Source organism: Chiloscyllium plagiosum, chromosome 22, assembly GCF_004010195.1.
Source record: "Chiloscyllium plagiosum isolate BGI_BamShark_2017 chromosome 22, ASM401019v2, whole genome shotgun sequence".
Classification (NCBI taxonomy): Eukaryota; Metazoa; Chordata; class Chondrichthyes; order Orectolobiformes; family Hemiscylliidae; genus Chiloscyllium; species Chiloscyllium plagiosum.
The window spans coordinates 637239-650719 of NC_057731.1; the positions used below are offsets into that span (position 1 = coordinate 637239).

The 13481-nt window shown below is 40.4% G+C and overlaps 1 protein-coding gene across 3 annotated transcripts in view; it reads left to right on the plus strand.

Moving 5' to 3' along the window:
- dna2 (DNA replication helicase/nuclease 2) overlaps nt 1-13481 on the plus strand; it is a 126896-nt gene that overhangs the window by 14198 nt on the left and 99217 nt on the right. For all 3 annotated transcript variants that reach the window (XM_043712247.1, XM_043712248.1, XM_043712250.1), the window contains exons 5-7: nt 5852-6000; nt 7864-7995; nt 8786-9011. In XM_043712247.1, the coding sequence (XP_043568182.1) occupies nt 5852-6000; nt 7864-7995; nt 8786-9011 (507 nt within the window). The remainder of the gene's footprint in view (nt 1-5851; nt 6001-7863; nt 7996-8785; nt 9012-13481) is intronic.

Genomic DNA, 13481 nt, shown 5'->3' on the forward strand with positions numbered 1-13481 from the left:
AGTTGTGAATTTCACTGTTTGTTAATTTTCCCAGATGTCCAGCTATACATTAATTCAACACCAAAGGCAGTAACTGTGCAGGTTCACTGCTCTATCAGTTAGCAATGTGGGTTTCTCTCTCTATGTATCTATCTCTCTGCATGTATCTATCTCTCTGCATGTATCTATCTCTCTGCATGTATCTATCTCTCTGCATGTATCTATCTCTCTGCATGTATCTATCTCTCTGCATGTATCTATCTCTCTGCATGTATCTATCTCTCTGCATGTATCTATCTCTCTGCATGTATCTATCTCTCTGCATGTATCTATCTCTCTGCATGTATCTATCTCTCTGCATGTATCTATCTCTCTGCATGTATCTATCTCTCTGCATGTATCTATCTCTCTGCATGTATCTATCTCTCTGCATGTATCTATCTCTCTGCATGTATCTATCTCTCTGCATGTATCTATCTCTCTGCATGTATCTATCTCTCTGCATGTATCTATCTCTCTGCATGTATCTATCTCTCTGCATGTATCTATCTCTCTGCATGTATCTATCTCTCTGCATGTATCTATCTCTCTGCATGTATCTATCTCTCTGCATGTATCTATCTCTCTGCATGTATCTATCTCTCTGCATGTATCTATCTCTCTGCATGTATCTATCTCTCTGCATGTATCTATCTCTCTGCATGTATCTATCTCTCTGCATGTATCTATCTCTCTGCATGTATCTATCTCTCTGCATGTATCTATCTCTCTGCATGTATCTATCTCTCTGCATGTATCTATCTCTCTGCATGTATCTATCTCTCTGCATGTATCTATCTCTCTGCATGTATCTATCTCTCTGCATGTATCTATCTCTCTGCATGTATCTATCTCTCTGCATGTATCTATCTCTCTGCATGTATCTATCTCTCTGCATGTATCTATCTCTCTGCATGTATCTATCTCTCTGCATGTATCTATCTCTCTGCATGTATCTATCTCTCTGCATGTATCTATCTCTCTGCATGTATCTATCTCTCTGCATGTATCTATCTCTCTGCATGTATCTATCTCTCTGCATGTATCTATCTCTCTGCATGTATCTATCTCTCTGCATGTATCTATCTCTCTGCATGTATCTATCTCTCTGCATGTATCTATCTCTCTGCATGTATCTATCTCTCTGCATGTATCTATCTCTCTGCATGTATCTATCTCTCTGCATGTATCTATCTCTCTGCATGTATCTATCTCTCTGCATGTATCTATCTCTCTGCATGTATCTATCTCTCTGCATGTATCTATCTCTCTGCATGTATCTATCTCTCTGCATGTATCTATCTCTCTGCATGTATCTATCTCTCTGCATGTATCTATCTCTCTGCATGTATCTATCTCTCTGCATGTATCTATCTCTCTGCATGTATCTATCTCTCTGCATGTATCTATCTCTCTGCATGTATCTATCTCTCTGCATGTATCTATCTCTCTGCATGTATCTATCTCTCTGCATGTATCTATCTCTCTGCATGTATCTATCTCTCTGCATGTATCTATCTCTCTGCATGTATCTATCTCTCTGCATGTATCTATCTCTCTGCATGTATCTATCTCTCTGCATGTATCTATCTCTCTGCATGTATCTATCTCTCTGCATGTATCTATCTCTCTGCATGTATCTATCTCTCTGCATGTATCTATCTCTCTGCATGTATCTATCTCTCTGCATGTATCTATCTCTCTGCATGTATCTATCTCTCTGCATGTATCTATCTCTCTGCATGTATCTATCTCTCTGCATGTATCTATCTCTCTGCATGTATCTATCTCTCTGCATGTATCTATCTCTCTGCATGTATCTATCTCTCTGCATGTATCTATCTCTCTGCATGTATCTATCTCTCTGCATGTATCTATCTCTCTGCATGTATCTATCTCTCTGCATGTATCTATCTCTCTGCATGTATCTATCTCTCTGCATGTATCTATCTCTCTGCATGTATCTATCTCTCTGCATGTATCTATCTCTCTGCATGTATCTATCTCTCTGCATGTATCTATCTCTCTGCATGTATCTATCTCTCTGCATGTATCTATCTCTCTGCATGTATCTATCTCTCTGCATGTATCTATCTCTCTGCATGTATCTATCTCTCTGCATGTATCTATCTCTCTGCATGTATCTATCTCTCTGCATGTATCTATCTCTCTGCATGTATCTATCTCTCTGCATGTATCTATCTCTCTGCATGTATCTATCTCTCTGCATGTATCTATCTCTCTGCATGTATCTATCTCTCTGCATGTATCTATCTCTCTGCATGTATCTATCTCTCTGCATGTATCTATCTCTCTGCATGTATCTATCTCTCTGCATGTATCTATCTCTCTGCATGTATCTATCTCTCTGCATGTATCTATCTCTCTGCATGTATCTATCTCTCTGCATGTATCTATCTCTCTGCATGTATCTATCTCTCTGCATGTATCTATCTCTCTGCATGTATCTATCTCTCTGCATGTATCTATCTCTCTGCATGTATCTATCTCTCTGCATGTATCTATCTCTCTGCATGTATCTATCTCTCTGCATGTATCTATCTCTCTGCATGTATCTATCTCTCTGCATGTATCTATCTCTCTGCATGTATCTATCTCTCTGCATGTATCTATCTCTCTGCATGTATCTATCTCTCTGCATGTATCTATCTCTCTGCATGTATCTATCTCTCTGCATGTATCTATCTCTCTGCATGTATCTATCTCTCTGCATGTATCTATCTCTCTGCATGTATCTATCTCTCTGCATGTATCTATCTCTCTGCATGTATCTATCTCTCTGCATGTATCTATCTCTCTGCATGTATCTATCTCTCTGCATGTATCTATCTCTCTGCATGTATCTATCTCTCTGCATGTATCTATCTCTCTGCATGTATCTATCTCTCTGCATGTATCTATCTCTCTGCATGTATCTATCTCTCTGCATGTATCTATCTCTCTGCATGTATCTATCTCTCTGCATGTATCTATCTCTCTGCATGTATCTATCTCTCTGCATGTATCTATCTCTCTGCATGTATCTATCTCTCTGCATGTATCTATCTCTCTGCATGTATCTATCTCTCTGCATGTATCTATCTCTCTGCATGTATCTATCTCTCTGCATGTATCTATCTCTCTGCATGTATCTATCTCTCTGCATGTATCTATCTCTCTGCATGTATCTATCTCTCTGCATGTATCTATCTCTCTGCATGTATCTATCTCTCTGCATGTATCTATCTCTCTGCATGTATCTATCTCTCTGCATGTATCTATCTCTCTGCATGTATCTATCTCTCTGCATGTATCTATCTCTCTGCATGTATCTATCTCTCTGCATGTATCTATCTCTCTGCATGTATCTATCTCTCTGCATGTATCTATCTCTCTGCATGTATCTATCTCTCTGCATGTATCTATCTCTCTGCATGTATCTATCTCTCTGCATGTATCTATCTCTCTGCATGTATCTATCTCTCTGCATGTATCTATCTCTCTGCATGTATCTATCTCTCTGCATGTATCTATCTCTCTGCATGTATCTATCTCTCTGCATGTATCTATCTCTCTGCATGTATCTATCTCTCTGCATGTATCTATCTCTCTGCATGTATCTATCTCTCTGCATGTATCTATCTCTCTGCATGTATCTATCTCTCTGCATGTATCTATCTCTCTGCATGTATCTATCTCTCTGCATGTATCTATCTCTCTGCATGTATCTATCTCTCTGCATGTATCTATCTCTCTGCATGTATCTATCTCTCTGCATGTATCTATCTCTCTGCATGTATCTATCTCTCTGCATGTATCTATCTCTCTGCATGTATCTATCTCTCTGCATGTATCTATCTCTCTGCATGTATCTATCTCTCTGCATGTATCTATCTCTCTGCATGTATCTATCTCTCTGCATGTATCTATCTCTCTGCATGTATCTATCTCTCTGCATGTATCTATCTCTCTGCATGTATCTATCTCTCTGCATGTATCTATCTCTCTGCATGTATCTATCTCTCTGCATGTATCTATCTCTCTGCATGTATCTATCTCTCTGCATGTATCTATCTCTCTGCATGTATCTATCTCTCTGCATGTATCTATCTCTCTGCATGTATCTATCTCTCTGCATGTATCTATCTCTCTGCATGTATCTACCCCTCCCCCCAGGGAGATGCAGATGCTTAGAAAATAGGAGACAGGTTTAGATGGAGGATTTGGAGGGCCAGAGGTCCTGTTCCTGTGCTGTAATTTTCTTTATTCTTTATATTAATCCCACAGCCCTCCTTCATATATCGAAAATAAGATCAGCTATTTAACAACAAAAGCAATTCTCATAACTACTTTTGGTATAGTTTCTGAATCACCATTCCTAAAGTATGATTAGATTACTTTCAGTGTGGAAACAGGCTCTTCGGCCCAACAAGTCCACACTGACCCGCCGAAGCGCAACCCACCCAGACCCATTCCCCTACATTTACCCTTTCACCTAACACTATGGGCAATTGAGCATGGCCAGTTCACCTGACCTGCACATTTTTGGACTGTGGGAGGAAACCGGAGCACCCAGAGGAAACCCACGCAGACACAGGGCGAATGTGCAAACTCCACACAGTCAGTCGCCTGTTGCTGGAATTGAACCCGGGTCTCTGGCACTGTGAGGCAGTAGTGCTAACCACTGTGCCACCGTGCTGCCCATTACTCGTCAGTATCCCTGTATCTTGTACCTCAATAAGTTTTAAGTGTCTTGTGACTTTAACTTTTAAAGTGGAACTGCTGATTGCTTATTCTTGGTGCTCTCATCAACCTTTCTCTCCATGGTAATCGAATTCACTAAATCTATCATTTCCTTCACAGGAATTCTGGTGTATTCAGCCATCCTGTTCCAAGGAGGACTGAAAAACATGATCCAAAATTAAAAGTGAAACTAAAAGTCGCTTAGTTGTGGGCATTCTTCTTTAGCTTAAAAAGAACAGATTCCAGATGCTAATAAACTTTTTGAAGCCCCATTATTTAACATGCTAAGTCACAAACAATCTAAATAAACAAAAGTCCATTAGTGCTCAAATCCATTTACTTACAACTAGGCTGTAAGAGCTGTTTTCAAAATAAATTACCATGGTTACAGAAATAATTACAAGTTCACCATCAACTTCAGACATGCAGAAAATCCCATTTGTTACTCAAAAATACCCACACTCATCCCAAATATAAGAAAATTATACGCTTAAGTCCCACAGTTTCTATCACAATATGAATTTCTATCTGACAATCCTCTGCCACTATCCCAAGTTTGTATTAATTTCAGATTCATCCAGCCCTCATGTTAGGAATTATAATCATTAATAATGAAGCAGGACATGCCCTGGAGAGAATAGAGATCAGCTGATGTTTATTGGAGCAAATATCTAAAGGCAAGTTTTCCCCAGGGAGGGAAAACAGCGACTGGAGTTTGTGCTGAACTATAAATGCAAATAAACAGTGGAAGGCAGACTCCTTGCCGATTTGGTAAATGGATGATTGGCATTTAACATTAGATATCATTCCTATTTCAATAAATTTTCCACTATGTTCTGAGATTTGTTTTCTCCTTGCATTGTGTCTTGTGATTTTGATTGCCATGGTTAGCATAACTCAATCCAGATTGTTGTAATTTAAAGTGGAATTGATGATCAGTTTTAAGGTCATTGATGGAACCATATATCCCCAAATTCCAAGTTACACAGTTTGAACCAGGAAATGTTTCATTGTGTTGTCAGACCAGCTAGTGTGGTGTTCTGATTAACGGATCTTTCTGCATTTTTTGATCCTTGCTTTTATTTTGAAGGCCTGTGAAAAGGGAACGCAACAGATGTTGGTTGGCACTTTGGTTCATGAGATCTTTCAAAAAGCGGCAATGAGCAACAGATTTACTCATAATGCATTGGAAGAAGTCGCCTCTCAAACAGTATATTCCCAAAAGTACTTGGGAGAGATGTAAGCAGTGTTTGTCTAATTTCTTTTGATATTGGTGGAAATGTTTTGAGCTGGTAAGCTTAGATACAGTTTCTCTATCTGGGGCCTCGAAATGTGAAGCTTAGCTTCCATTCTTGGCTAAGCAGGTGAGGATACTACTTCAGCTCATGCATCAAGAGGTCAGTTTGGATTCGAGTGTATTGAACTATTCTCAACTATGGCCTTAGGTAAATTGTTACAAGTGTTGTCAACCCTTTGGTGAGGGAAAAAGAAAATGACCTCAGTTCCTTCCTAATTGTTAGGAAGCCCTGGATATCAGAACAAGCTGAATTCTGCGCACCCTTCCAGTTAAAAGAACCTTTCACTTAGTTTCCCTTCTCCTTCTTTTGTCATGTGATAGACAGAGGTAAGCTCAGATTCAAGCTTTGCAGTCTTCCCACATCGAGTTGTGAATGGTGGTAGATAATTAAAAACTAACCGGAGGAGTACCCTTTATAAATATCCACTGATATTTGATGATGAAAGAGCTCAGACATAAATGTAAAAGAGGGCTGAAGCATTGCTTCCATCTTCAGCCAGAAGTGCAGAGTGGTGATCCATTTTGGTCTCTTCCTGAGCTGCCCGCCAAATGTCACATGCCAGTTTTTCAGTCAATTATGATCGACTCCACACGAGATCAAGAAATGACTGAAGGCACAGGATGCAATGTTGCAGCAACAGTCCTGAAGACTTACGCAGCAGAACTAAATGATCCCTAGCTAAGATACACTAGTACAGCAACAAAACTGGCATCTACATAAGAATATGGAAAATTGCTTAAGTATGTAATGTTTACAAAACTAATCGAAACGTATCTTCATAGCATGTTGCTCGACTTTAAAACCCGGCAGAATAGGCCAGGTTTTAACTGCTACAACTCTATTAAAACCCAAGAGGCTGACTAAAGCATGAGTGACACTAATAGAAAATAAATAGCTTGAACTGTTTTGATTAAGTATAAGAATAATGCTTAGAATGGCAGTTTTTTGGTAGGGTATTTGAAATAATGCTAGGTAGGAACTGGAAGGGGGACAGGCAGATGTAAGAAAAAGTAGAGTTAAAAAGGAGAGTATTCTGGGGGACATTTTTGGTTAGCATAATGTGATTATCAAAGCCATTATGGGTTTAGAAAGATTTGTGCAGATCAGTGAACATAGGTGCCAGTGGATAAGATATGCAAAGCAGAGTTTTGAATAAACTGAACAATACAGAAATTATGAATATGATTAGGAACGCATTTGAATAGTTGTGCTTGCAGTTAGAGATATCTTGTTTCCTGATTTATCATTTTTTCTTGTCCATGTTCGTTTCTGGACTATCTAGTCTTGCTAATCGCTTCAAATTGAAGGACTCTAATTTGATCGAGACAGGTTGAGAAATATTTTCTAAATATTTTCTGATATTCAGGTGAATATTAGACTACTTGAGCATAAACAAAGCACAGAAACAATGGCCGAATAATCGATTTTTGTGCTGTACAGATTTCTGAAAGTTTTAGTGGCTTTACATGTGTTTTATCTGGTAATTCAAATGCTTTGGTGAGCATCGTGCATCGCCAGACATAGTTGTTATTGAAGCAATTGGTGGTCCAATGATTACTGCTTTATGATCTGTTTGCAGTTGAACACTCACTGCAGATTCTGGCTTTATTTTGATAATGAGTGAAGCTTTAATATTGTCTGTCAGAGTAGTGTGGGAGTAGCCTCCCCTGGGTCAGGGCAATTAGAAAACTAAAAACAAATTAATGCATCTCTTTCATCCTTGGGGCTACTCATGCAACTCCTTCACTGACCCATGAGGGATATCTTTAGTCTGATGTGATCTTGAGCTCTTTTTGAAATGCAGGTACAGTTTGAATCTGAGTCAAGCAGATATGATGCAAGCATTACGTGATTACTTCCCATCGTTAGAGACCTGGGCTCAAGATTTCATGGATAATTCTGCTCAGTCCGGGATACAGCAAATGCAACTGAAACTGTACGTAATGTTCCACATGTATTAAACTTAGTGTGTAGGGGTTGGTATATTAAGCAAGCACAATTGAAATTAAATTAGACAGAATCGTACCGTACAAGCGGTCTTTGGTATTCATACTCTCACCCTGTTGCTCAGGATCTTGTCTGTTTAACTGTTTATTGACTTGCTCTTAATTTTTTTTTAATGCTTGAATTTCATTGCTTCTAATTATGATTGGGTTCCAGTTCTGTAGATCCACTGAGCTCCATGATTTTGCTGGATGAAGATGCTATTTAGCTGGTTTATCTCTGGCTGGATTCCCTGTATTGGCTGTGACGGTTCCATAGTGACCAGAACCCTCGCATTGTCACTTAAATATTGCTTAAAATGGAGAATTGTTGCTGCAGAGTTTTACCTCACACTAATCGGGACAAATACAAGAATGGCAAATTTTGGATGATAATTTCTTGGTCAGTCAGAGTTGACTTTTCATCAGGTCAACACCCTCATCTCCTTAATCATTTGAAATTTGGGATTTATACTTTTTTCTTGAACTGACAGAGCTAAAATTGACATGCCTTTCTTCTTAGAAAATAAATTTGTTTTTCTCCATGTTTCTTCTATCTACTAATAATTTAGCCACTTGTCCCTCACCGCCTAACCATCTCACTTTGCTGGTGTTATATGCCTGTCCCATGTTTGGGTGCGTAAACTTTTGTACACCTGCTCCTTCATGGATTCACCCTCATTGATTTCCAATGAACGATGGTAATCCAAAACATGATGTGATTTACTTGAATATTTTTCCTAGACCCAGTGATAGAAATCCATCCAGACTGGCTTCAATCTGTGGCATCACAGTGCTTGATATTGAAGACATTGAGGAGAATATTTGGTCTCCGAGGTTTGGATTAAAAGGCAAGATTGATGTAACAGCTTCTGTAAAAATTCACCGCCAATCCAGGACACATACTAAAGTCATGCCTTTGGAGCTTAAAACGGGGAAAGAATCTAATTCGGTGGAGCACAGAAGTCAGGTATGTGGCTTAGTATCATGGAGGGGGATAGTTGCTGAAAGTGCTGATTCTCAATGGGGGAACAGCTCCTGAAGGTGCTGACTCTTGCTAGGGAAGGGGTCCTGAAAGCGCTGACCCTCACTGAGGAATGGCTGCTGAAGGTGCTGATTCTCGGTGGGATGCAGTTCCTGAAGGTGCTGCTCTTGTTGGTGGAACGGTTCCTGAAGGTGGTCACTCTGTGAGGGGAAGAAAGAGAGAACGCCTTCTCACTTCACACTTTTCTGCATGTTTAAGCAGCTTGCCAAAATGGGTGCCATGCTCCCTCGTATAGTGTGTGTCTTCATTTGGTTGAAAAGCTCTTGCATGACACCTTACCTCAAAAGTTTTCTTTTTTGAAAAAGTTCTGCATGTCCTTTAGTCTCTGCACACTTCATTTATCATTTGCACAAAGATATTATTATTCTGCAGCTCTAACTTGCTTTGTATTGAACTTTGTGTTTTGTACTTTATATTTATGATTTATTTTTCAATTTCCTTTTGTGTTCCCATGAGCGTTTCTCCATATGATCATGCAAGCGATGAGCAGGCCATTCTGCATTATTCAGTAAGATCATGGCAAATCTAATTGTAACCTGAAGTCCACATTCCCACCGACTGTCAATAATCTTTCACCACTTCTGCCTTAAAAATATTCAAGAATTCTGCTATACACAAAGTGAATTCCAAAGACCCAAAAATGTCAACTTCATATTTCATTTAAATAAATGACCCCTAATTTGTAAACTTTGAGCTCCAGTTCTAGATTATCCTATAGGAGAAACATCCAACCTGTCAAGACCCCTTAACATCTTGTGTGTTTCAATCATGTTGCCTCTTATTCTTATAAACACAGCCTGTCCAATCTTTCTTCCTAAGCCTGCGTATCCATACCAGCTGTTAGTCTGGTAAATCATCTTTGAATTGCTTCCAACACATTTAATCTTTTTGTGATGTTCTTCTGTCCTCTTCATAACTTAGCTTCCCATCCAAGCTTGAATCATGAGCAAATTTGGCAACTATACATTCAGTTTTAAGTCGATTATTGGATGGAAAGGAATTTGTTAAATATGGAGAAGAAACTTGCCTGATTTAGTATGTGGATGTACCTATGAGGGAAGGTACAAAACCTGACCCACTCTTGGGAAATAAATCGGGGCAGGTGATTGAGGTGTTAGTGGAGAGCACTTTGGGGCCAACAATTCTATTAATTTTAAAATGGTGATGAAAGAGGATATACCGGATCTAAAAGTTGAAGTTCTAAATTGGAGGAAGGCCAATTTTGAAGGTAAGAACTTTCAAAAGTTGAGTGGGGGTTTGGGGGGAACGCAGATGTTTGCAGGTAAAGAGATGGCTGGAAAATGGGAAGCCTTCAAAAACGAGGTAACGAGAATCCGGAGGCACTATGTTCCTGTTAGGATGAAGGGCAAGGCTGATAGGTGTAGGGAATTCTGGATGACTAGAGAAATTGAAATTGAAGTCAAGAAAAAGTAGGAAGCATATGTCAAGTATAGACAGCAGAGATCGAGTGAATCCCTTGAGGAATATAAAGGCAGCAGGAGTATTACTTAAGAGTGAAATCAAGAGGGCAAAAAGGGGACATGAGACAGCTTTGGCAAATAGGGTTAAGGAGAATCCAAAGGGATTGTACAAATATATTAAGGGACAAGAGGGTAATTAGGGAGAGAATAAGGCCCCTCAAAGATCAACAGCCTTTGTGTGAAACCACAGGAGATGAGGGCGGTATTACACAAATATTTTGCATCCGTGTTTAGTGTGGAGAAGGACATGGAAGATTTAGAAATTTGGGAAATAAATAGCAACATCATATAAAAAAAGTCTCCAGAGTACAGAGGAGGAAGTGCTGGATGGCTTAAAACAAAAAGGTGGATAAATCCGTGGGACCTGATCAGGATTATCCTTGAACTCTGGGAAGCTAGAGAAGTGATTGCTGGGCCCCTTGCCAGGGAACTATAGACCGGTGAGCCTGACATCGGTGATCTGTAAGTTGTTGGAGGGATTCCTGAGGAACAGGATTGGCATGTATTTGGAAAGGCAAAAACTGATTAGGAGCAGTTAATATGTCTTTGTGTAGAGAAAATCATGTCTTCCTAACTTAATTGAGATTTTTAAAGAAGTAACGAAGAGTATTGATGAGGGCAGAGCAGTGGATGTGATCTATATGGACTTCAGTAAGGTGCTCGATAAGGTACCTTGTGTTGACTGGTTAGCAAGGTTAGATCACATGGGATATAGGGAAGTCTAGCCATTTGGGTACAGAACTGGCAGGAGTGTTATTTTTCATACTGGCAGCCTGTGACCAGTGGATTGGTGCTGGATGCAATGCTTTTTGTCATTTATATAAATTATTTGGATGTGAACATTAGACGTCTGCTTAATAAGTGTATGGATGACACCGAAATTGGAGGAGTGGTGGACAGCGAAGGGAGTTATTTCAGAGTACAACAGAATCTTGATCTCAGCTGGGCCAATAGGCCAAGGAGTGGCAGGTGGAGTTTAATTTAGATAAATGTGAGCTGCTGCATTTTGGAAAGTCAAATCGGAGCAGGATTTATGCACTTAATGACTCCCCATGACCTTACCATTGAGTCCAACAGCATGGAGACCGGTCCTTTGGTGAGAGCGAGCCAGGGGTGGGGAGGGAGCAGACTGGGTTGGGGTTTGGGGAGGGAGCCGGGGGAGGGCGGTGTGGGGAAGGAGCGGGCTGGATTGGGGGTGGGAGTGGATGGGGTTGAGGCGGGGACTCGCGCACATTGTGCTGCTGCTTTGTCTCCTGAAAGGGGAGCAGACTTCACAGAAAACTGAGGCCCAGAGGAAATCAATGAACAGAATAATCAATTATTTGAACAAAATAGTGCCCGCTCATCTCGTTCGGATAATCGAGGTTCCTCTGTACATAGATCCCTGAAAGTTGCCACCCTGGTTCATAGGGTTGTTAAGAAGGTATATGGTGTGTTAGCTTTTATTGGTAGAGGGATTGAGTTTCAGAACCACAAGGTCATGTTGCAGCTGTTCAAAACTCTGGTGTGGCTGCACTTGGAATATTGAATATAGTTCTGGTCACCGCATTATATGAAGAACGTGGAAGCTTTGGAAATGGTTCAGAGGAGATTTACTAGGATGTTGTATGGTATGGAGGAAAGGCCTTATGAGGAAAGGCTGAGAGATTTGAGGCGGTTTTCATTTGAGAGAAGGTTGAGAAGTGACTTAATTGAGACATAGAGGAATAATCAGAGGGTTAGAATGGCCCAAACTGTGCACCCTTTTTCCTCAGATGGTGATGGCTCGCACAAGAGGGCACAGCTTTAAATTGAGGGGTAATAGATATAGGACAGATCTCAGAGGTAGTTTCTTTACTTAGAGTAGTAGAGGTGTGGAATGGCCTGTCTGCAACAGTAGTAGACATGCCAACTTTAAGGGCAATTAAATGGTTATTGGATAAACATGTAAATGAAAATGGAATAGTGTAGGATAAATAGGCTTCAGATTGGTTCTGCTGTCGGCGCTACATTGAAGGCCGAAGGGCCTGTATTGTGCTGTAACATTCTATGTTCTTTAGGAGGGACAGTTAGTAAGTTTGCAGATAGCACCAAAATTGGAGGTAGGATGGACAGCGAAGAGGGTTATTTCAGAGTACAACGTGATCTTGATCAAATGGGAGAAAGTGAAGACTGATGAAGAGCTTATGCTCGAAATGTCAACTCTCTTGCTCCTCGGATGCTGCCTGACAAGCTGCATTTTTCCAGTGCCACACTTTTTGACTCGACCAGATAGGCCAGTGGGATGAGGGGTGCCAGATGGAGTTTAATTTTGATAAATGTGAATGCTGCATTTTGGAAAGGCAAATCAGGGCAGGACTTGTACACTTAATGGTAAGGTCCTGGGGACTGTTGCTGAACAAAGAGACCTTGGAGTGCAGGTTGACAGCCCCTTGAAAGTGGAGTCGCAGGTAGATAGGATAGTGAAGAAGGCATTGGTATGCTTTCCTTTATTGGTCTGAGCATTGAGTATAGGAGTTGGGAGGTCCTGTTGCAGCTGTACATGATATTGGTTAGGTCACTTTTGGAATACTGTGTGCAATTCTAGTCTCCGTCCTGTTGGAAGGATGTTGTGAAACTTGAAAGGGTTCAGAAAAGATTTACAAGGATGTTGCTAGACTTGGATGATTTGAGCCATAAGGAGAGGCTGAATTGGCTGAGGCTGTTTTCCCTGGAGTGTTGCATGCTGAAGGATTACACCATGGAGGTTCATGTGGGGCATGGATAGGATAAATAAATAAGGTTTTTTCCCTCGGGTAAGGCAATTGAGAACTAGAGGGCATAGGTTTAAGGTGAGGGGGGAAGAATTTAAAAAGGGTCAAAGGGCCAAGTTTGCCTCAGAGTGGTGCATGAATGGAATGGGCTGCCAGATGAAGTAGTGGAGGCTGGTACAATT